The 20,312-nt window shown below is 52.2% G+C and overlaps 4 protein-coding genes across 4 annotated transcripts; 1 reads left to right on the top strand and 3 right to left on the bottom strand.

Annotated features, from left to right (window-relative positions):
- Positions 1-36: 36 nt before the first annotated feature.
- On the bottom strand, positions 37-8,228 carry POLDIP2 (DNA polymerase delta interacting protein 2). The gene is made up of 11 exons (XM_019731377.2): positions 7,989-8,228; positions 6,592-6,673; positions 5,645-5,742; positions 4,856-4,952; positions 4,611-4,686; positions 4,305-4,412; positions 3,718-3,854; positions 2,856-2,882; positions 2,522-2,647; positions 1,433-1,512; positions 37-496 (listed from the first exon to the last, which is right to left on the bottom strand). Exons 1-11 carry the CDS (start codon positions 8,144-8,146, stop codon positions 382-384), a joined length of 1,104 nt encoding a protein of 367 aa, XP_019586936.2. The 5' UTR covers positions 8,147-8,228; the 3' UTR covers positions 37-381.
- An 80-nt stretch (positions 8,229-8,308) lies between these two features.
- Positions 8,309-12,388, top strand: VMA12 (vacuolar ATPase assembly factor VMA12). The gene is made up of 6 exons (XM_019731469.2): positions 8,309-8,559; positions 9,604-9,677; positions 10,138-10,227; positions 10,736-10,778; positions 10,989-11,101; positions 11,391-12,388. Exons 1-6 carry the CDS (start codon positions 8,349-8,351, stop codon positions 11,484-11,486), a joined length of 627 nt encoding a protein of 208 aa, XP_019587028.2. The 5' UTR covers positions 8,309-8,348; the 3' UTR covers positions 11,487-12,388.
- Positions 12,389-15,185: 2,797 nt separating this feature from the next.
- On the bottom strand, positions 15,186-16,135 carry SEBOX (SEBOX homeobox). The gene is given in 5 exon segments (XM_019731378.2): positions 15,186-15,458; positions 15,460-15,515; positions 15,785-15,889; positions 15,891-15,943; positions 16,060-16,135. Coding segments are annotated over 5 exon segments (489 nt in total). The 3' UTR covers positions 15,186-15,259.
- A 1,294-nt stretch (positions 16,136-17,429) lies between these two features.
- VTN (vitronectin) lies at positions 17,430-20,309 on the bottom strand. The gene is made up of 8 exons (XM_019731474.2): positions 20,131-20,309; positions 19,918-20,037; positions 19,533-19,841; positions 19,314-19,453; positions 18,897-19,053; positions 18,577-18,729; positions 17,866-18,213; positions 17,430-17,632 (listed from the first exon to the last, which is right to left on the bottom strand). Exons 1-8 carry the CDS (start codon positions 20,192-20,194, stop codon positions 17,520-17,522), a joined length of 1,404 nt encoding a protein of 467 aa, XP_019587033.1. The 5' UTR covers positions 20,195-20,309; the 3' UTR covers positions 17,430-17,519.
- Between the last annotated feature and the right edge of the window lie 3 nt (positions 20,310-20,312).

Genomic DNA, 20,312 nt, shown 5'->3' with positions numbered 1-20,312 from the left:
GCCTGAGACCCTGGAGGCAGAAATGGCAAAGGTGGCCAAGCGTGCACTGGTTTATTGACCAAATGCCCCATTTCAAACAACTTGTGTGACAGGCCTGGAAACTCCCCCAGGCCTGTGGTAGCTGAACTCAGAGTTCCTGGTGGAAAGGTCTACTGGAACACAGTGTAGGCAGGGCTTACAGGGGAGGTTAGGCTTGGAGGAATCCTACATGAGTCTTCTGGAAAAAACTGTTACAGTCCACCCACCAAAAAAACCCACAATCAAATGGCTCAAATGATTAAGAGACCCATTGTGGCCCCTGATGGAGAGAGTTCTGCAGCAGTTCTGGGGTGAGAACTGTTCTTCAGAGGCTGAGCCTGGGCACTCAGGGCCTCAGCTGGCCTACCAGTGAAGGCCTGAGGGTGGTGTCTTCTCATCTTTATTGCTTTCCAGGGAGAAGGGTGGGATCCGGACATCAAAATGGGAGCCATCAGGCCTCTCGAAGCGGAATGTACCCCTGTGGGTCAGAGAAGCTGGTTTAGAGGGAGTGAGGGCTGAGGAGCTAGTTAGCCCTCTGTCCTCAGCTGCAGAACCACAGCAGGATGAGGCAGGCCTGGGTTCTCTTCTGCCTGGCTCATGCCAGGATAACAGGTCCAGAGAGCCAAGAGCCCTTCTTGGCCATGCATGGAAAGAAACAGCTGTCCTGATTCTGGCCCTTAGATGCATACTGTATAAGCTACCCAACTACACTTTCAGGTTAAGATCACCAGGTGGGGGGGAACCAACTACTTGGGCAACTCAGTGCAGCATCAAATTACCAGACCTCTTTGGCTTAAGTCTTCCGTCCACAAAACCACAGGTGGCTGGAAAATACATGGTCATAAAAAAAAAAAAACAAGGGCCGGCCAGGTGACTCAGGTGGTTGGAGCACCATGCTCCTAATGCCGAGGTCGCCAGTTCGATTCCCACATGGGCCAGTGAGCTGTGTCCTCTAAAGTTAAGATTGTGAACAACGGCTCTCCCTGGAGCTGGGCTGCCGTGAGCAGCCGGAGGTTGGCATGAGCTGCTGCAGGTTGCTGTGTGCTGCTGTGAGTGGCCAGTGGCTGGCAGCCAGCGAGAGCTGCCGTGAGCTGCTCTGAGTGGCCAACCGACAACTGACTACCTCAGCTGGGAGGAGTGCAAGGCTCCTAATACCAGCATGGGCCAGGGAGCTGTGTCCTACACAATTAGACTGAGAAACAACGGCTTGAACCAAAGTGGGCAGGGGCTGAGGGCGGGAGAAAGAAAGAAAAAGAAAAAACAAGTCCCACACAACAATGAACAGCAGATAAGGCCCCATCGCAGGACTGAACTTGGCCTAGAACTAACTGCCAGCGATGAGCTCCCACTCTGCTGACCTGTACCTTGTATCTGTGGAGCTGAGCTGCCCCTACCCCAGCACATGCGTACTCACCACATGTGCCCACTGGAAGCTTGCAGGGAGACGTGGCTGCTGTACTGGAACGCAGGCTGCTCCTTGGATAACACTGGTTCCTGTGAGGGTTCAGGCAAAATAGGTCAGGCCAGAAAAGGTCCCTGTACCCCAGGGCCAGGTGTTGCCTGCCAGTCTGTCAGGACTGGATGCCCTCATGCTTCGCCAAACAACTGCCTGCCAGTGCTTCCTCCACTGCACAGCCATGGACCTGGGCCTTTTATTCCGACTCTGGGAAAGATCATCTCGGACTGCATGTCTGAGGGCACTGGGCAAAGATGCCAGGCCCAGGACCTACTCTAGAAACAACACTCCCAGTATCCATTCACAGAGTGCCTATGTGCCAGGCACCAGGGTCGTACTCTGCAAACCATTGCTGACTGAAGTCACCAAGTACTCATAAGCTACTAGGTGTGACCTCCATTTCAGCAGTAAGAAACTGAGATTTTGGTTAAATAACTTGCCCAAAGTTATGCAACAAGAACACAGCTTGCATTTGAAGACAAATTCCAAAGCCCTATTCTTACTCGCTATCCCATCCTGCTTCCCCAAGTCCCTGCTGACTTGGCTAAATGGTTGTTAAATAGCCCCTGGCCACTTGTGACTTTATTTCTCAGGTGACAGAGTGGGATTGGACAGGAAGGGCACCATCAGATCTCTTCAACGACCAGCAGAAGATGTAAGCATATAAAGAGGCAGAGGAAGGACAACCAAGAGTGATGGAAGGTGCATACCTCACCTACGGGCACTCAAATTCAGATTTTTTAAAAGGCACTATGCTGGCAACAAAAACTACCCCAGCTTTGATGTCAGATTCACTTGGATTCAAATCCAGGTCCTGCCACTACTAGCTATGGGACAATGAGCTAGTCATTTAACTGTGTAGTCTCTCTCTCTTCATCTGTGAAATGGGTTGTAAGAAACCTATTTCACAGGGTTGTCAGGTTTCTCACCAATGCATTCACACAGGGAGCCTCTGTCCTTCACCACAGAGGAGGGAACCACGCGCTACGCGCTCAGGCCTGCTGGGCAGGACCAGGCACTGGGCATTACTGGCCCGATGATGCTTACCCTGCCCACCACCCCTCGGCCTCGCACTGTCTCCAAGGTGCCAGACAGACTGAATATCCTCCAGTGTCGCTCGCGGAGCTGTACCACATCACTGTCAAGGTTCTCCAAGCGGATACAGTAGCGCCACTATGGGAGTGAGGAGAAGAGTTCATGCCTGAGAAAGTAAACCGGGCTAGCCCGCCCAAAATGCCAGGACAGCAAAAGGCAGCAAAGGCTGACACCTGCATTGCACAGGCCCCACTCCCCAGAGGCATAAACCACCTCCCACCCTGCCCCCCCCCACCCTCCCGCAGGCACCCCTCCTGAGCTCCTCCTCCCCGACGGAGACACTCACCCAGTAGACGTGGGAATTCTGGGCTTCCTGGGGAAAAAACACAAATAATTTAAGTGCCAGAAGGCGGGACCCAGTCTGTTCTGATCAACATCTCTCCAGTGACATAGATGTATTGCAGGAAGTCTGCAAAGTCAGAACAACGCTGCAACTATCTGGATGAGGGTGACTGAGCTATGGCCAGTAAGCTGACAGTGGGGGCAGCCTCCCCTCCATCCATCTCTGGCCTCCCTCCTCCTCGTCCTACCGAGAGCACCTACACAGCTGGATGCCAATGGAAATCAGCCACAGGGCTCTTCCCTTCCTCTGGACCACCCTCCTTGCCAGGTGCCGTCCCTCGATCCCCATTACTGCTGGCCCAGGCTGCCGCCCTCCTCCTAGGCCCCTCCACAGCCCAACTTTATTATAATACTTAGTATGGTGTATGTTGAGATTCCCCCAGTACCATGAGCTCCTGAAAGGCAGGGTCAGCATTTCATTTTTATTTACATCCCCAGGACCTAGCTCACAGCCAGGCAAGAAAAAGCTCAAGAAATGTTTAACTAATGCATAAAAAGTGTGAAGATCAGCCCATACAGATAAAAGTATGTGTATATTCTTCATAAACATGGCTACCTCTGAGCCAGAAGAGAAGGGGGAGTCAGCCTGGAGGACTCCTCCTAGGACCCGAGGGTTTCCCTGTTCTAGGTCTTGGTGTCAACCATTGTCAAGAGGCTGTTCAACCCCACCCAATACTTGCAGCACTTGGAAGCAGAACCACAGGCACATGGTTGAAATTTAGAACCCACTCCAGCAGTCCCATTGGGGGCCCCACACAGAATCGGCGGCCCAGCCCTGAGGAAAGGGGCCCAGGCTGGGCACATACCCTCATGCCCATATAGAAGGGGATGACGGTGACGCGGATGTTCTCGGTCGTTTCCCGGTGGACATCGGAGAGCTCCAGCCAGGGGTGATTCTTTTCTTGCCAGGCCCGTAGCGTCTCCCGAGCCACAAAAGGGGGTGCTGGGGCAAGAGGATGAATGGTTCGTCCATGCCGGAGTCCAGGGCATTGCACCCACTTTCCAACTGCCCCTCCTAGAAAACCCTTCCCAGTGGTGGCCCAGGTAAACAAGATACTCAAACATGAAGCAAAAGCACAGGCTGGAAGAAGGTACAGAGCTGCTTCCAAGAATAAGCCCTGAGGACGTATGTGACCTCACAGGGAGAGAACTGTCCTGGGAGTCAGGAGCCCTGGTTTTCAGACCTCGCTCTCCCACTAACTAGCAACTTTGAGTCCCTTCTCATCTTTGAGCCTCAGTTTCCATATCTAGAGGAGAATGATAGCCAGCTACTGGACAGGTCTAATGCGAGGTTGAATAAGGTTGTGGAAATAGAGCTTTGAAATTACTTCTATGATATTGTCTTCGAAGAAAGAGCTGTCCCTTTCCAGCTTGTCTTCTTGAGAGAGATTACCTTTTGTCTGGTCATACAGAAGAAACCTTTCAAAGAGCTCATGCTGGATGGGAACCTGATCCGTGGAGGTGTAGGGGAGGATGTCTTCATGGCTGACGTAGTCCAGACCTGGCACAGAGGGGAGGAACGGGGCTGAGAAGCAGCACAACTCCTGGCCTTGTCCCAAGGTGGGATGACCTGGCACCGTTGCTCTCAGCATCTATAATCCCTCCGAGCAGATGAAAGGACCTCGGCAAGGCATCAGAATCCTCTCCAAGGCACACCTGATCCCTCCTCAACACGTACCATTTAGATGCTCGTACTTACCTGGGATGGCGTAGAGGGCGCGGCTGTCATCATGGTTAGCCAAGAAAGTCACAGCTTCTGTCTGAGATCTCTGGGACTAAGGCAACAAGCAAGTCAGACTTTCTTAGTCACTGTCCAGTCCTGAGGACTTGGGGCCCAGTGCCCATCTGGGCTCTGTTTCACCCCTCTTCCTCCCTTTGCCCCCATCAGGGTTCAGGCCTTTCCCATGGCGAGGAACCCCAGGCCCAGCCATCTTGCTTACTTACTATATGTGGACAGTCTCGGGCATCAATCAGCACCTGATAGTAAGTGTGAGTTTTGCCTTTCACCTCCTTAGAGCCGTGGCCAGCAGGATTCTCTGCTCTACAGGGGAGGAGAAGAAGCCCAAGACCACCCTGAGAGAAACGGAAACCTGCCCCAGCTCCATACCCCCTTCTCATCTAAACAGACTGGTGCCTGATCTGAAGGAACTTTAGCACCAGCTGAGTACCTGCTCAGCAACACCCAGCCCAGCCACTCGCTAGTCAGGGGCAAACAACGGAATGTGGAGGACCTATAGCACAGTCATTTGTCTTACTCTCTGGCTGCCTCTCGGAAGAAGGGGCTGTGTTGAGAAAAATCAAACTGCTGCTTCAGTCCCCGGAGCCCAGAGTACCCTATTCTTCTCACACTCCAGGGGCTGTGATCATTTAATGGAGCTGGGCCTTTTAAATGTACTCTAATGATGATAAGAGATTAAGGAAAAGATTCTAACTAAACATCCAGAAATCAAGAAGACGAGTCCCCCAAATGCTTTCTGGGATAATTATAACGCAAACTGAGAATAGCATGGGAGAGCATCGTGGGGAGGCCTAAAGGGACCCTCTGGCTTAAAACTGTCCCTGGCACTCAGCACTTTTGTCTCCATGGCTGTTAGTGTCAGGGGAGTACTCTGGGGCTGTTCCTAAGGCCCAGGAGGACGCTGTCTTCACCCCTGGGATCCCAAGCACATATGTCTGCCATGAGTCAGGCCTCCTCCTGAGGACACTGTGAGGCACAATGACAGGGAAACTTACTTTTCTGGAGCTGCGGAAGCCACATCCCGGTCATACAGTCTGGCCTGCCAGGGAAATAGGACGACACCTCGGTAGCCAAAAACACTATGAAGAAAAAGCTGGGAGGGGAGGAAAGAGAGGCTGCGGTGAGTCTGCAGTCCATCGAGTCCATCCAGGTGGGGCCCAGACCACTAAGCAGGGCAGGTATGCCCAGTCCAGCACAAGGTCTTAGCACTCTTTTCCTTGAACTCTGTGACTCACCCAGACCAACTGTAGAACACTTTAACCCCCTCTTCACCTGGCTGACTTCCACTCATCCTTTAGGCCACGGCATAGGCCTCAAGGAAGTGTTCCCTGACCTCCCTCCCCTCCACTTAGCACAGTGCACAGCCATTGACCATTTGCATATCATAATTCCTTTCTAGACTGTCACTCCATGAAGACATTGCCTTCTGATTTAACTCCAATGCACAATGCCTGGTCCATTGTAAGAATACCAAAAAAAAAAAAAAAGTTGAATAAACAAAAACTTGTCCTTACCTACAAGGGGCCTAAATCCATCTCAGTGGATCTGACACAAAGCTGATACAGAAAAAGAGCCTCACACGCAGATCTTACTACACTGTGAAAAGTTCAACTGTGACAAAGCATCAAAGGTTTGCTTTTCTGAAAGCTCCTTCCATTGGCTTCTTACCATCCACTATGTTAGACAACTCTTCAGTAACTTGGCTCTCTCCTCACTATAGTCCAAACCATCCCTGTCCACACTAACGTGGAGTGAGAACCCATTGATACATGAAACGCATTCAAATCCATAAAAACAGAAACCCGCCTTTCAACGCTTGTGATTCTGGTCTGGCACCAAACACCAAGGCAGAAAATCATAACATTCAGGCCCGTGACCAAATCTGACCCTTTCAGAAGAGCACACCACAAAACAGAAGACGAACCAGCCCAGCAGCACTCACCTGCCCAGTCTCGTATTTTCCATTTTGTTTTGGCACCTCAAACACACCAACTGTCTCCAAAACTTTGCCCTCTGGTCGGTTTCTAATTAGGGAGGAAAAGAATAAGCAACTGAACAGCTGAGGAGGTAACAGAATTTATCCATCAGAAAAAGCTAATAGGATACCGAGGAGTCAGGGCAGTGGGGCCAACTGAAGCAGATAGGGGTCCTGCAAATCACCATTCCATAGAGATTCTGTCTCTCATTTGGGGTCCCGCCACAGGCCCCCTCCTTGGTTTCCAACTTAGGACTGACTGCTCCTAGATCACTTTCTTCTCTTCACGCTCAGCATTCCTCATACCCTGCTTCATTGTACTCCTTGCCTCCCTGTCTTCCCTGAGTCACTCTCCTGACCTCCCACAGCATTTTAACTCTCCTTCTCATCTTGCATTTCAGTTATTTGTGTCCATGTCTTATCTCCATTAGAGACTATAAGTTCCCTGGGAGCAATGCCTGTGTCTGATTAGCCTGTGTGCCCCCCAGAGCCTACTGTATCAGAGGAGCTCAAAAAATATTTGTTCTGTGTTATAATTCCATGTCCCTCTTCCCCCTCCCCTTGAAGGGCTTATCCTCTCTAGATTTCCCACTGTACTCCCCACCTTGCAACTAGTAGTCTCACTCTAGTTTTTGTTCAGATTTACATCAGTTTTCACAGGGGTCTGAAACTGTAAATATTATCATCTCCCCCCAATGTGTCTAATCTCAGCCACTAAAGGTCATTTCTCTCAGTGACCTCTTTGGACACGTGCTCTTTCTAGGGACTCTTCAAAGCACTTATTTTTACTATTTTTGGGAGATGTGAACATTATACTTCCTCCCACTTGATTCACCAGCCCCAATTTGATTTGCCTGTCCCATCCCCACAGACAATGTTCACACCACCCCCATGGCCTCAAGCCCCCTTCCCCTAGTCACATTGAGGGAAAGTCTCCCCAAGGTCACACTGAAACCGGGGACCCTTGCAGGGCCCAGACTCAAGAGTCCTCTGTTTCCCACTTCAAGCATCTTTCTGAGGCCTTAATCCAATCCGGGGCTGGGGGTTCAAGTCAAAAGCCCTAGGGCTTAGTAAAAGGCTAGCTAACAGCGGCGCTCGGAGACCCTCCTTTGGGGAGGTAAGATTCACTCGGGGAGGATTACTAGTTGCCCCTCGAAGCCAACCCCGCACAACCCAGGGCTCTGGACCACGCTTCTTTCTCTGCTCCTGGCACACGTCCCAGGCAGCGCAGGTCGGCTCCCGGACCGGACCCTCTCCCGGGTGCAACTCCAATCACCCTCAGCAGGCCCGGCCTCCTGGCCTCCTCCCTGACCGGGAACACTCTCCCTAGGATCCGGGCCCCGGCCCCGCGCTCCGTCCCTCACCGGGACGAGAGGTGCCTCCGCGTCGTGGTCGCCGCTGGTGGGAAGGCCCCAGCTCCACCCGCCGCACAGAGCGGCTTCGGCCCCCGGGCCCCTGTCAGCGACCGAGACCACCAGCGGCTGCCCACGACCAGGGCCCGCCGGGCCACACAGCCCGCCATGTCCCACCCGAGCGCCCGCTGGGCTGCTGACAACAGGGCCCGACCTGCGGCCCGGCGGCGGCCCGCCCCCGCCCCACACTGCCCCGCGCCGCGGCCCGCCCCCTTGGCCCGGTGCCCCGCCTCGCAAGCTCCGAGCTCCTTCCGGCGCACGGCTGGCGGAAGTCCAGGTTTGGGGGTCACCTGACCGTAGAGTCGGCCAGAGATGGCGTCTTGTTTGGTTGCTGGCGACAGGCTGGTGCGCGCTTTGGGCTCTGGCGGGGAGCTGGAGCCAGAGCAGCTGCCCCGGAAGCTGCGGGCAGAGCTTGAGGCCGCGCTGGGGAAGAAGCACAAGGGCGGTGACAGCCCCAGTGGTCCCGCTCGCCTGGTTTCCTTCCGCCTGATCCGGGATCTTCACCAGTACCTGAGAGAAAAGGGTGAGAGACCCATTCTGCAGTCCGGAGTCGCCTCCTTTATTCCCACCTGAGGTCTTTTTTCCACTTCTAGCATCTTTCTGAGGGAAAAATCCATCACTCTCTTTCGCCCGCCGAACGGTCATCGAGCCAACCCAAGGGTCACCTCCTAAATCCTAGGGCAACCCACTCCCTTCACAACTTCCATGGGCATTCCTCGTATATCACAAAATGTACGTGTGCAGTTTCTGATCCCTCGAGAGTCTCCACTTCCAGGCCCAAGTAGGCCCACCTGACCCTTGAGGAAGTTCAGGTTCTAACCCAATACCACCTCACAGGTTCAGTTTCTTCCGTTTCAGCCACATTCAAAAACCACCTTAGCATAGTGCGCTTGTCCTGTTCGGAAGTCTGCATTTCTTTTCATCTCAAAAGCAACAGTGGTTAAATCTGACTTGTTTGTTTAGATAGGATGACAGAAAGGTCTGAGCTGGGAGTAGCATCTGAACTCTAGTCCTAGCGCTGCCACTAACTCTTGTTGGAGGAGTTATTTCTCTTCCGTGGGCCTCAGTTCCCTTCACTGTAAAGGGTGGGAACAGAACAAACTGGGATGTAAGGTCTTTCTCCAGAATTCATACAGCCTACCCAGAAGTACAAAGGGTAGGTAGACTGCTTAACTATTGGAGCTAAAAAGGATCTTAGAGTTCATCTAATACAGTGTCCTCTGAGGATTCCGCATCGCTATGACTTAAACCTATTTAAGGCAGTTCTAGCTTGACCACAGAAATGACCTAACCTAAAGGCAAATATAAGTGGCTTACATGTTAGCTGTGACATTGGCGGGATAATTGAGAGCTGACAGTTAAACTCAGCTGTGCAGCACTAGGAGGTGATTATGTGGAATTGTCTTATGTTTTTCCCAATTTAAAATGATCCCAGATATGAATTGGTATAGGAATGGCCATGCTTTATTCTGGTAGAAAGAATAGAAGGACTAGACCCTTTCCTGATCTTAATCCTTTGACCTCAGCTCTATGGATCATTATGTTTGTGGAAATCTTTTCTTCCCAGATTCCACACTGTACCTTCATGAGCTCCTAGAAGGCAGTGAAATCTATATCCCAGAGGTGGTGAAGCCTCCTAGGGTACGTAAGGGATATATTTGTGAGAGTGGGTGTTGGCCGAGTTGGGCTTATTCGTGATACATCCAGATTTATGGATTAACTTTTGGGCTCAAAAATGTGTCTTTTAAATCCTTGGGAGTTGGGGTGGGGGAACCAGATATTGTTCTCCATGTTTGACAGCTTGGAAAATAGGTCCATTAAAAAAAAAAGTTTCCAGGGCAACTGGTTAGCTCAGTTGGTTAGAGCACGTTGCTACTAACACCAAGGTGGCCAGTTCAATCCCTGCATGGGCCACTTTGAGCTGTGTCCTCTTTAAAAAAAAAAAGGAAGGAAAAAACAGTTTGCAAAGCAGTGGAGGCAGAACTGGTACATGAGTCTCCTGGTACCCTTAGCAGTGCTTTGCTCTTTGAAACCAGTGATTGTGACATGTTTCCTAGCAAACTGGGAATGTCATTCTTCTCATTTGATTTTTCTGCCTTAGAACCCAGAGCTTGTTGCCCGTCTGGAGAAAATTAAGATACATCTCGCCAATGAGGAATATAAGCGGATCACCCGTAATGTCACCTGTCAGGTAAGGGCCTGCTCTTCAGGACATGGACTGAGTAGCCCCGAAAAGCAGGGCCCTACACTGGGAAGAGGTACAGAGGAAGGAAACAACCTGGAAACTTGGTTTGTGTACTATTCAGGGACCATAGAAGCTCTGTGCTACATACAAACCAAATATAATTCCCAGCTCATTCACTGAGACTCTGGGCTTGGATGGTAACTGATTCTTAAAAGTTGTGGAGGTGGAAATGAGCCTTGGAGCCTTTCTTCTGACAGGCCTCCCTGCTGTTCTCTGTCATACCCCTGCCCTGGAGCAAAAGAAGGGTATTGGGAGCCTCTGTCCTTTCTCTGAAATATTTGATCTATGGTCCAGAAAAGAACCCAACTGGTCCCAGACAAAAGAATCCATGGAGAAGACAGAGTTAATATTTTGGGGAATAAAGAAGGCTGAGCCCAGACTAACAAATGGATACTCTCTAGGCTGCCTCCGAGCTGCTTCCATTCTGAAATCACTTGCTTTTTCTTTTTTCCAGGATTCAAGGCATGGTGGGATTCTCGGTGACCTGGGAAAACAAGGTGAGGTACTAGGAAATCAGGAGTTAAAGGCTGTCCCTAGGAAGGGTCAGTCATGGCCCTCCTTCCCATCCCAGTGCTCTGGTGTTAAGCCTGAGGTATTCAGCCTTGCTGTTTGAGGGAAACCCAGTTGGTGGCGGAGGCAGCCATGAGCTAAGAGGGCCTCCTGGAGGATGCTGATCTCAAGGTTTCTTCCCTGGTTTTTCCCCAAAGTGAGGTCAGTGAAGGCTCTGATCATCACTATCTTCAACTTCATTGTCACGGTGGCAGCTGCCTTCGTCTGCACTTACCTTGGAAGCCAGTATGTCTTCACAGAAATGGCCTCGGTGAGTAGGCACTGAGCAAGGTGGGGTGCTCCAGATGGAGTGTTAATGGGATAGGGAGGGTGTATGTGAAAATGCCTGGCATAGGTTAGGTATTAAACAAATATTAATGCAATAAACAAAAGCATTTGAGCTTTCCATTCGTCATGGGTGTAGATAATAACCTCAAGAGAAACTTCTTCCCCAACTTGTGGACTGGGTTGGGGTTCTCACCATCCTTATTAGAGGTGTTGGAGGCTACAGAACTGGAGGTTGGCCTTCATCCCCTGAGTCTGGTTCTCTCCCTCCCCAGCGCGTACTGGCTGCATTGATCGTCGCCTCTGTGGTAGGTCTGGCGGAGCTGTATGTCATGGTGCGGGCGATGGAAGGCGAGTTCGGAGAGATATAACTGATACTTCGTCATCAAAGTCTGGAGAGGGTTTGGAGGGGCTCCCGGCTCCCGGCTGCCATCACTGACTCTCAGTCAACCCATCAGGCTCTTTGTACTCAGCTCTGGTTAGGGCTGAGCCAAGGCTACCTGCCCTTCCTGTGGGGAGCCCTGTCATCTGCCAGTTGCCAGAGGGAGCATAGAGGAGACTCAGACAACAACTGGTCTGTCAGTACCTTCTCCTGATCCTGGTGCCCATCTGCCTTCACCAGTCCATTCTGGGCACTGTTGGGGATGGATTTTTTTCCCCTCCGGAGTAAACAGAATCCAGGTCTTCCTAGAAGTGGACCACACTGCCTTGAACTTGCACAAGTACACAAATCAGTCATCATCCGTGCTCCACACATCCTTGATGCAGACCTGTAACTTAGTTCTGAAACCTCCAAGGAAGCGGAAAGGTTTCCCTTTCTCCCGTTTGTGCTGGAAGAAGAACTGATCAGAGGATACCAAGTAAGAGAAAAACAGGTTGGTACAGGGTGGCGGAATTGGAAGTCAGACAGCGACCTTTGTGGAATCTTAGTTATCGCCATCCTCTTCTTCTGCTTGCCTTCTTCAGGTGTTCTAAATGCTTCTGCCTGTCTCTACCACTCACCAGCCCTCCTTAAACTTCCCATCTTCCCTTCACCCTTTGCTCTGCCTCCAAAAATGTAAACAATATAGATGGCAAAACCGTTTATCTGCTTTTAATGGCAAAATCCCTCGTCCATATTTGTGTTTGTGGAGAGAGTGTGCCTGCTGTGGATTATCTCGACTATAATAGTAAAGAGAGATATTTGTTGTGGACGGGGATTATTTCCAAATTTATATATGTAACTATACGAATGTGAATAAATATACACATGAGTATGTACACAGAATGTATACATTATGAGTATGCCTGCATATTGTTATACATAAGCCTAATGTAGGATATTTTATGTGGGTTCTTAAACATGTTTGGGTAAGTGAATAAAATAGTATGTAAATGCTCATGGTTGACTAAATTGTTTTACATAGTTGCTTTTGGTTTTCACAACAGTCTTGGAGGTTGGAAAAGCAAATGGTCTTAGGCCCCTTTTCCGGAAGACAAAACTAAGGCTGAGAGACATCAAATGGCCTGCTGTGGTGCTTCCTCTGTTAAAAGGAGCCAAAGACTACTAGGTGGTCCTGAAGTCTCCGTGTAATGTTAAATTTCTAGAACTTACATTGGTGATATGATGATAGAATCTGCACAAGGTACTTAAAAACAGTATCAGCATTAGTTATTTATCCAATAAATATTTATTGTATGCGGGGGGTGGGGGGTGGGAGATGACGGTAAGGGGGATCGAATATATGGTGATGGAAGGAGAACTGACTCTGGGTGATGAACATACAATGGGATTTATAGATGATGTAATACAGAATTGTACACCTGAAATCTATGTAATTTTACTAACAATTGTCACCCCAATAAATTTAATAAAAAAATATATATATTTATTGTATTCATTGTATTTTTACTTCAAATCTGTGACAACATAAAAGCCCAAAGATTTTCATAGTTCTTAGAATTGTTCAGGGTCTGCCCCTAATGGTAGATTTCGTCTTTCCATTTGCATGAGCTCCTGTGGTCTTTTTTTCCCCCCAGAGCACTCTTCTCTTAGAAATAATACACTCATTGGCTCCGTAGAAATTTACAATGTTTGCCAGCTTCTTCCTGATACATAACAAGTCTGAGTCTCAGGGCAATAGTCTACATGAGAGAAAGGCAAGTTTTAGACCCTTTTGTTTACCATAGATCAGTTTGTTAAGAAATCTTAGGATTTTTTGGTTGGTTGGAAGAAATGTCAACTGTGAGAAAAAAAGTGGAGGTGGCATTTTGCAGTGCTTCTAGCAACCCAAACTGTTTAAGTTAAAAAGCTCCACTGGAGCTTTGTGGAGAATCCTGGCTGTACTTACCTGTGCTGAACTCTGTGGGCTAGGGTACCCACAAAGCCTTAAGCTTTCACATCCCCCAGGTACTTGGATTCATGTTAGAACATTTCCAAATTTTAGGTAAGGAGCCAGCCTCCTCAAACAGCTTCTGATCCAGGGTGTTTTCTTCTCATGATGAGATTGGGGTCATTCCACACGCACACACCCCTTTCATTAGAATGGGGTCTTTACCTGATCCCAATGCCCGACTCAGAAGCCAAAAGGCTTCTGTGGCACTGAGCACTTAGTGAGCTCTTTTACGGACCAAGTATGGTGCTAGCGTCTGGGGATAGAGAGGTAAACAACCTAGTTCCTGCCAAGGAAATGGCCACTGTGCAAGGTGGTTTCCATCGGCAAGAGCACAGTTAGAAATAGGAATCGGGTTGTCCTCCAGTTGTCATCACAGAAAAGGGAACTCTCTGTCTGCTCTCAGCCACTTCCTCTGACTCACCATATCATGCTCTCTGGTGCAATCTGGGTCCAGGGCTTCCCAGGGAGAACGGGGAGTGCTGGGCAGGAGGCTAGAAGAACAAGAACTTGGAGCCTTCCTGGTTTCTCATGGCCTGCTCTAGAGGGAGAGGAACTAATGGTGTGTTGAGAGCTTTTACAATGTGTCCCACACCACCTTCACGTACGTTATTACTCTCATTCCCAAAACAGAGGAGACAAGTATTATCCCCATTTTAAGGCTCACAGACTGAGAGTTGCAAGGTTACATAGCAAAGCCAAGATTTGAATCTGATTGCAAACTCCATGTTTTTCTCTGTGAAGCAGAGCAGCTCCAGAAGTAGAGGCAGCTGGAGTGTCCTAGAACCAGTGAGACCAGGAGTAGGGGTTGCCAGCAAAGGTTTTCATCTCCCCAGGTTCTGTCAGCCATTATCCCTCTTACCTAATCCCAGCAGAAGCTGGATAATACCTCCCACCCAGAATCTGGGACTTGGCCCATTTAGGGATTAGGTGATGGAGATAAATTTCAAAAGCAAACGGCCCCCGTCCCCATTCATTTGCTCCAAACAATAATCCGGATTAAGGTACAGAGCTTGGGTTTTATTTGGACGTTAGTTGGTATCACAGATGACGCTGCTACCAAAACCCAGTGCTGCCACGAGCATACTCCCACTGCGTCCGTCATCTGTCAGTTGTCTCCTGAATGAGAGGCAGCCAATCTGATCTTTATGAAAATTAAATCAATGTAAGCCCCAGCTCCTATTTCTACTTTATTACTTTAACAATCACTTCCTCTTCAGATCCATGGTTCTGATTAATTTGATGAATCTGTTTAGGTGGCAGGCGGTCAGGAGAGGAGGCCCAGAACTGGGAGAGTGTGGGTCCCCAGCAGTCTAGACTTAGGATCAGCACTCTCGTCTCCCAGCTCACTTAGCAGTCAGTTAGCTACTGGCCTGAAAGTGAGGGGCGGCTGCCCAATCTGCTTTAGCGGGAGGAGGTGTCATCAGCTGGGGTGAAAAGAACTGGGGACCAGGCCTGGCAAGAGAGGTAGAAAACATAGCCCCCACCTCATCCCTCTGAAGGTGCCTCCTGCCAAGACAATGGGCATATGCCCCAGGAGACTCAGAGTGCTGGGCAGCAGGAGCCAGGTCCCAGTCACTGTACAGGACCCACACCTAAGCTGGCCTGGAGGACGGTGGGATGGAGGGAACCCTGAGCTAAACTTCCCGTAAGAACATCCGTGTGTAAAAGGAGACATGGATCCAGTCTCATGTATTCACTTCTCATGTATCCTAAGGGGCAGCGTGGGCAATTGGAGCCAGAGGCAGGGGCTTGCAAGTTCTGGACCTAGATTAGGAGTGGTCCAGGTTGGTGACGATGGCTGAGGCATAGGTAAGGTCAGACAGGCTGCCTAGTGAAGTCTGGGGAGTAGCACTCTCTGAAGAAAGGTGAACCCCTGAAGCCTCAGCTGGTCCCCATGGGGCTACGGCTTTAGCCCCCACCCAGCCCTGCCCTGGACCCAAGCCAGGAGCCAGACAGGGGCATGTCGACCCTCTGAGGTGTGCTGTTGGAGGGTGGAAGCTGGCCCAGTGTGTGGGGACCCTGGGACTGCTGGAGGGTATCTGGGGAGCTCAGGCCTGCGGCTTAGGCCTCCGTGCTTCCTGTTCTTGACTCTCTTGGTCTGCCAGTTCTGGAACCACACCTGGTAAGGGAAGAAGGCGTCCTTCTCACTCTAGCACCCCTTCCCCCTTCTCCCCCACGTACAGGGAAAGCAGAACCTGCAGGCAGGATACCCAGAGAGAAGGAGCTGTGGGTCAAACCCAGAAGCTGGCTGTGTGAGAGTACCCCTACTCTGAGGGGCGGTCACAGCTTACTTATATCTTGACCTCAGGAAGGCATGTGACCCTGGCCAGGTGCTCACGGGTGCCAATGTCAGGGTAGGGCCATGCTGCAAACACCCACTCCAACTTTAGCAGCTGCCCCTCTGCTGAAGGTTGTCCGCTTTCTCCGATGAGGGCCCAACCCACCGGCATGGCCTGCAGGCCGAGGTGGAAGTCAAGCTAGGACTCACTTCAAGAGCCTCTACCCCAACCTCAAAGCCCCCAGCATACCCTCTAGCCCCTATTCCCTGCCCAAATATCCCCCATCACACCTTCCCCACATTCTTCTCCTGCCCACCCTTCCCCCACCAGATCACCTGTTGGAGATGCAAACACAGGGCAAGCCATGGAGCTAGCAGAGTAAGGAGTCAGAGGGCCCAGCCAATTGGGGTTTTATCCTGCTCAGGGCTGGCCCCGCCTCCAGGAGGAGAGAGGTTTAGTGCCCAGGTCAAGTGAGGTAGAGAAGTGGGAGGAAAGACGAGTGGCCAGAGGCAGTGTTGGGGCTAGGCGGGGGACGGGTAAAGCGAACGTTTTGATGCCGCTGCTCCCCCAGGACCTCACAAAGGAAGCAGGTCCCAGCCCCTCTCCTTGAACTGCAAACTGGCAGTCAGCGTCTGAAATCCTGTACTTCATGAAAATCCTCCCAGGACTCCATCCAGGAAGTCAGAGATCCTTCTCTCCGGTGCTCTCAGCGCTCCAGCTGCGCCTCCTGGAGCACTCGACACTAGTGCTGGCTGCCTTCAGGGGAGAGTGGGTGGAGTCCTGTCCCACAACTGAGGACCGGGCTGCTGAGGCTGGAAAGGAGGAGGAAGATGGGAGACAGCAGATGAGCGGGAGCCACCCCGCCCTCAGCAGGGCTGGGGAGCACCTGTCACCACCAGATCTCCCTCAGGTCTGCTTTAGAGCCTTGCCTGCATCTAACCCTTTCTCCTTGGCCCCAAGAGCCCAAGGGGGCTTCCTAGAGTCCAGGAACCTGGAACCAGAGGAGGTTCTGCAGGTACAATTGAGGGGTTTTAAGAAAGATGTTTGTTTTTATAGAGTACTCGTGCTTGGAGGTCTTCTGGGCCACTAAGTGAAGTAGGTGCATTTAAATTAATCCTTTGAGTTCCTGCCCTTCCCTACCTCTCCTAACTTCAATGACCTGCACCCCAGACCCAAGACAGAGACCTCAAAGAAAGGCTCGTCCTAGGGGTGGGTTTGGGGAGCACAGTGACCAGTTTCCCTAGGGACTCAGGTGTCTGAGCTAACAACATTTCAGGCTCAGGATGGGCAGAAAAGCTGAAGCAGAGCCCATCCCCTCTGCCCCTTCATTCTCCACGGCGCTAGTCAACTCCAAGAGGCAAAGCAAGCCCAGGGCTGGGAGGAAAAGCTCGGTGACTCCGGTCATCATCAGAGGCGTTCAAGCTCCTGTTTCGCTGCTGGTGGTTTGTTGAGAGCTGCTTAGCTCAGGAGGAGCTCAGGAGGCTTTCCCTGCCCACAGCTTTTACGGTTCACAGAAAGGACCTGAGCTCAACATGGGCCAGACACAGGGAGGCTCTTCTCTGTCCCCTCCCCAAGCCATCCTGACAGTCCCGCGCCTCCTTTACCCAGGCAGATCCTTGCCTCCTGCCTGTCCACCCCAGTCAGCACGGTAGTCTAACACTCAGGGCCAAGGCATCTTTATTGAGCTGGGAGGAGGAGGTTGGAGGAGGGAGCAGCAGAGGGCCCAGCTGTGTGGCCTCAAACTCCTCTCCTAGTGGAGGCCAGAGGCTGGGCAGCCCAACCAGTACTGGGCGATGTCACGTGGGTAAGGAGGGCTCACACTGTCCACTCGCCGTGTGCGAAGGTTAACGCGGTAGTAGTTGTCTGGAAGAGAGGTTGGGAGAGATTGTGTGAGACCCAGCCTGGCCTTGCCCACTCCTGCCCTGAGAAAAAAGACCCAGGTGTCTCCTGGAAGGGCAACTGAACATCACAGTGCCAAGGACTCCTGGCCTGGCTTTCTGGAGTCACTGTCCAAGGGCTGTGTTTAGCTCATGGGAACCAGTGACCGCAGGGAGGACCCCAGCTAGACCAGCTACAGGGGTGGCAGGGGCTCCCACCTCCTGAGAAGAAGTAGACACTCTGGATGGGCTCGCAGGTGGCAGGCACAATCCAGTCTGTATCGTAGTTATTATCATAATTGTAGTCTCCTAGGCCACTATCCTCACTGGAGAACAAGGACAGCCAGGATGAACGTGATTTCCGATGGCGTGTCTGGCTGCGGCCCCCGCCACGCCCACGCCGTGAGCCATAGCCTTTACGGCTGCGCGGCTTAGACTTCACATTCTTGGCCCAGGAGGAACGGGGAGCGTAACCTGAGATGTAGATCCGGCCAGCCATGGCTGCGTCCACTTGATCAGGCACACCAGGCCAGTCCTGACTGATGAGCTGGGGCTGCCCGGCACCACCTGTGGCAGGGAAGGGGTTAATGGGGAGCCTTGCGGCCCGGGGCCTTTAGAGTTCATCAGGTGCCCAAGGATGCACAGCAAGCTAGTGGCAGAGCCTAGCACCCGGCCTCCCCATTTGCCTCAGCACAGCCCCTCCTGCTGGCTGTGCCTTTGGCTGTGCTAGGCAAAGTCCAAGGTGTGTGGTCCAGGTGGAGATAAGCTCCCTCCAAGAGTCAACAGAAGCAAAGTCTGGCCTGAGCAAACAGCTTTTGATGGATAGCTGTACCATCGCAAACCCCTCTGGCCAGCCCAGCCCTCCACCTGCCCCGGGGCATCCCAGCCCTCTTGAGGGGGAAACAAGACGGTACTGCCCTCCCTCCATACCAGAGGATCTGCCCCAGAACAGAAGCTCAAAGATGTCTTCCCAGCTGTTCCGCTGCAGCAGGACAAAGTGTTCAAACACAGCCGACAGGGAACTGCCTTCACACTCCTCCTGACTGGGCTGGTGCTGGAACTCGTATTCCCAGTATTGTTTCCCTGGGGAGGGGTGGACGTGAGCAAGGCTGCAAAGCCCAAAGGCTGTTGAAGTCAGGAGCTTCTGGCACAGGGGTGGGCATCATTGGAGGCCTGTCCCCAGCGGAGTGGAAAGAACACAGACTGCTCCACTGCCTGCTCATTCTCCCCACTGCCCCTCCCCTGAGTACCCTTGAAGAAGTAGACCCGCTCCCGGCCACTGTAGCTGTGAGCTGGGAGGGCCAGGGCTGCGTCCACATTGTCAGGAATGCCCGTGAAGCCCTCAGAGATGTCGCGAGGGTAATCGGGGTCCAGGACACCATCCTCAAAGCGCCAGTACTGACTACCCTAAGGGTAGGGAAGGAGAGGGTTGAGGAGATGGCTGGCTGGGCAGAGGCAGAGTCCGTTCCCCCCCACCCCCACCCCCACCCCGGCAGCAGTCCCAGTTCCAGGCTTGTCACCCTGGAACCTTGGGCTTCCCTGTCCTCACAGAGCTCCAGCTAGGGGCCACAGACCGAGATCCAGCCTTCTTGCCCACCCTGGTCCTGGGCACAACAGCCCTCAACCCCTGTCTGGGATACCTTTGACCCAGACCCACAGCCTGGCACCTTGAAGAGGTAGGTCTTCCCCTGACAGTTGATGCGGGTGAAGGCAGCATCAATGGGGCCCTCGATGCCCCAGACGTCTTGGATGCGCTTGGGGTACCCAGGCTTCACTGCCTTTTCATCCAGCTCATAGCAGTACTGTCCTAGAGTGGAGGAGGCGGTGTGAGGGAGGGGATGCTTCTGGGGAAGAACCCCAGCCCCAAGACCGGCCCCTGGAGTCACCTCGGAAGGCAAAAACGGAACCGTTCTTGAGGTCAGTGAAGGCATCAAAGGGTTTCCCACTGCACAGCTCCTCCGCTGAGGACTCGGAGTTCCCGTGAGCAGAGCTCGCAGGCCCCACTGCAGGCTTTGGGATCCCCTGCCCTTTTTCTGGGTTCAGACCAGCTGCCTGCTCAGGAGCCCTTTCAGTCTGGGCCTGCAGGTCAGAGCTGAGGGTGGAGCTCTCTGGTTGTGTGTAGACACTGGTCTCCTCATGGTAGTCTAAGTTCCCATATTCGTCTTCTGGCAGAGTGAACACATCCCCGCGAGTCACTGCAAGCAAGGTGGGTGGTGGTGAGTCTCCAGCTGCAGAGGGGATCCCAGGCCCACCCAGCCATTCTGAACGCACCTTGGTGCTTGCACTCAGCCATGTAGTCGGCGCAGCAGCTCTGGTAGTAAGAGCAGAGCTCATCACACTGACACTTCCTGTCGGCGTTGAAACCCTCAGTGCAGCGGTCCTTGCATGATTCTGTGGGAAGGGGTTGTCAGTCGGCACAGCCAAGCCCAGGCCAACCTCGCCCACCCTACATTGGCCCCGATGGCCACCAACACCCTCCTGCACCTTGGTCGGCCAGAACAACCCATGCCAGCAGGGCCAGCACCAGAAGGGGCCTTGGAGATGACATGGCAGGGCCTCTACCGATGAGCCTGGTAAACTGGGTTCTATGCTCTCTGTTGCCTGAGGAAGGGAGGGAGAGGTGGGGACAGGGAGACAGGGAACCAGAGAAGAGGAGCTGCCTTTTC

Source organism: Rhinolophus sinicus, linkage group LG15, assembly GCF_036562045.2.
Source record: "Rhinolophus sinicus isolate RSC01 linkage group LG15, ASM3656204v1, whole genome shotgun sequence".
Taxonomy (NCBI): Eukaryota; Metazoa; Chordata; class Mammalia; order Chiroptera; family Rhinolophidae; genus Rhinolophus; species Rhinolophus sinicus.
This window is presented reverse-complemented; position numbering and strand designations above follow the sequence as displayed.

Excerpts from the sequence above, each read along its gene's own strand:
- VTN (XM_019731474.2), bottom strand. The coding sequence starts at position 20,194 with ATGTCATCTCCAAGGCCCCTTCTGGTGCTGGCCCTGCTGGCATGGGTT. Across the intron at positions 18,214-18,576 it reads GTTCTGGGGCAGATCCTCTG|GTGGTGCCGGGCAGCCCCAG; the intron begins GTATGGAGGGAG and ends TCCCTGCCACAG. Across the intron at positions 17,633-17,865 it reads TGTCTACTTCTTCTCAGGAG|ACAACTACTACCGCGTTAAC; the intron begins GTGGGAGCCCCT and ends CCTCTCTTCCAG.
- POLDIP2 (XM_019731377.2), bottom strand. The coding sequence starts at position 8,146 with ATGGCGGGCTGTGTGGCCCGGCGGGCCCTGGTCGTGGGCAGCCGCTGG. Across the intron at positions 6,674-7,988 it reads CGGAGGCACCTCTCGTCCCG|AAACCGACCAGAGGGCAAAG; the intron begins GTGAGGGACGGA and ends CTCCCTAATTAG. Across the intron at positions 5,743-6,591 it reads GAAAATACGAGACTGGGCAG|CTTTTTCTTCATAGTGTTTT; the intron begins GTGAGTGCTGCT and ends CTCCCCTCCCAG.
- VMA12 (XM_019731469.2), top strand. The coding sequence starts at position 8,349 with ATGGCGTCTTGTTTGGTTGCTGGCGACAGGCTGGTGCGCGCTTTGGGC. Across the intron at positions 8,560-9,603 it reads CCAGTACCTGAGAGAAAAGG|ATTCCACACTGTACCTTCAT; the intron begins GTGAGAGACCCA and ends TTTTCTTCCCAG. Across the intron at positions 11,102-11,390 it reads TCTTCACAGAAATGGCCTCG|CGCGTACTGGCTGCATTGAT; the intron begins GTGAGTAGGCAC and ends CTCCCTCCCCAG.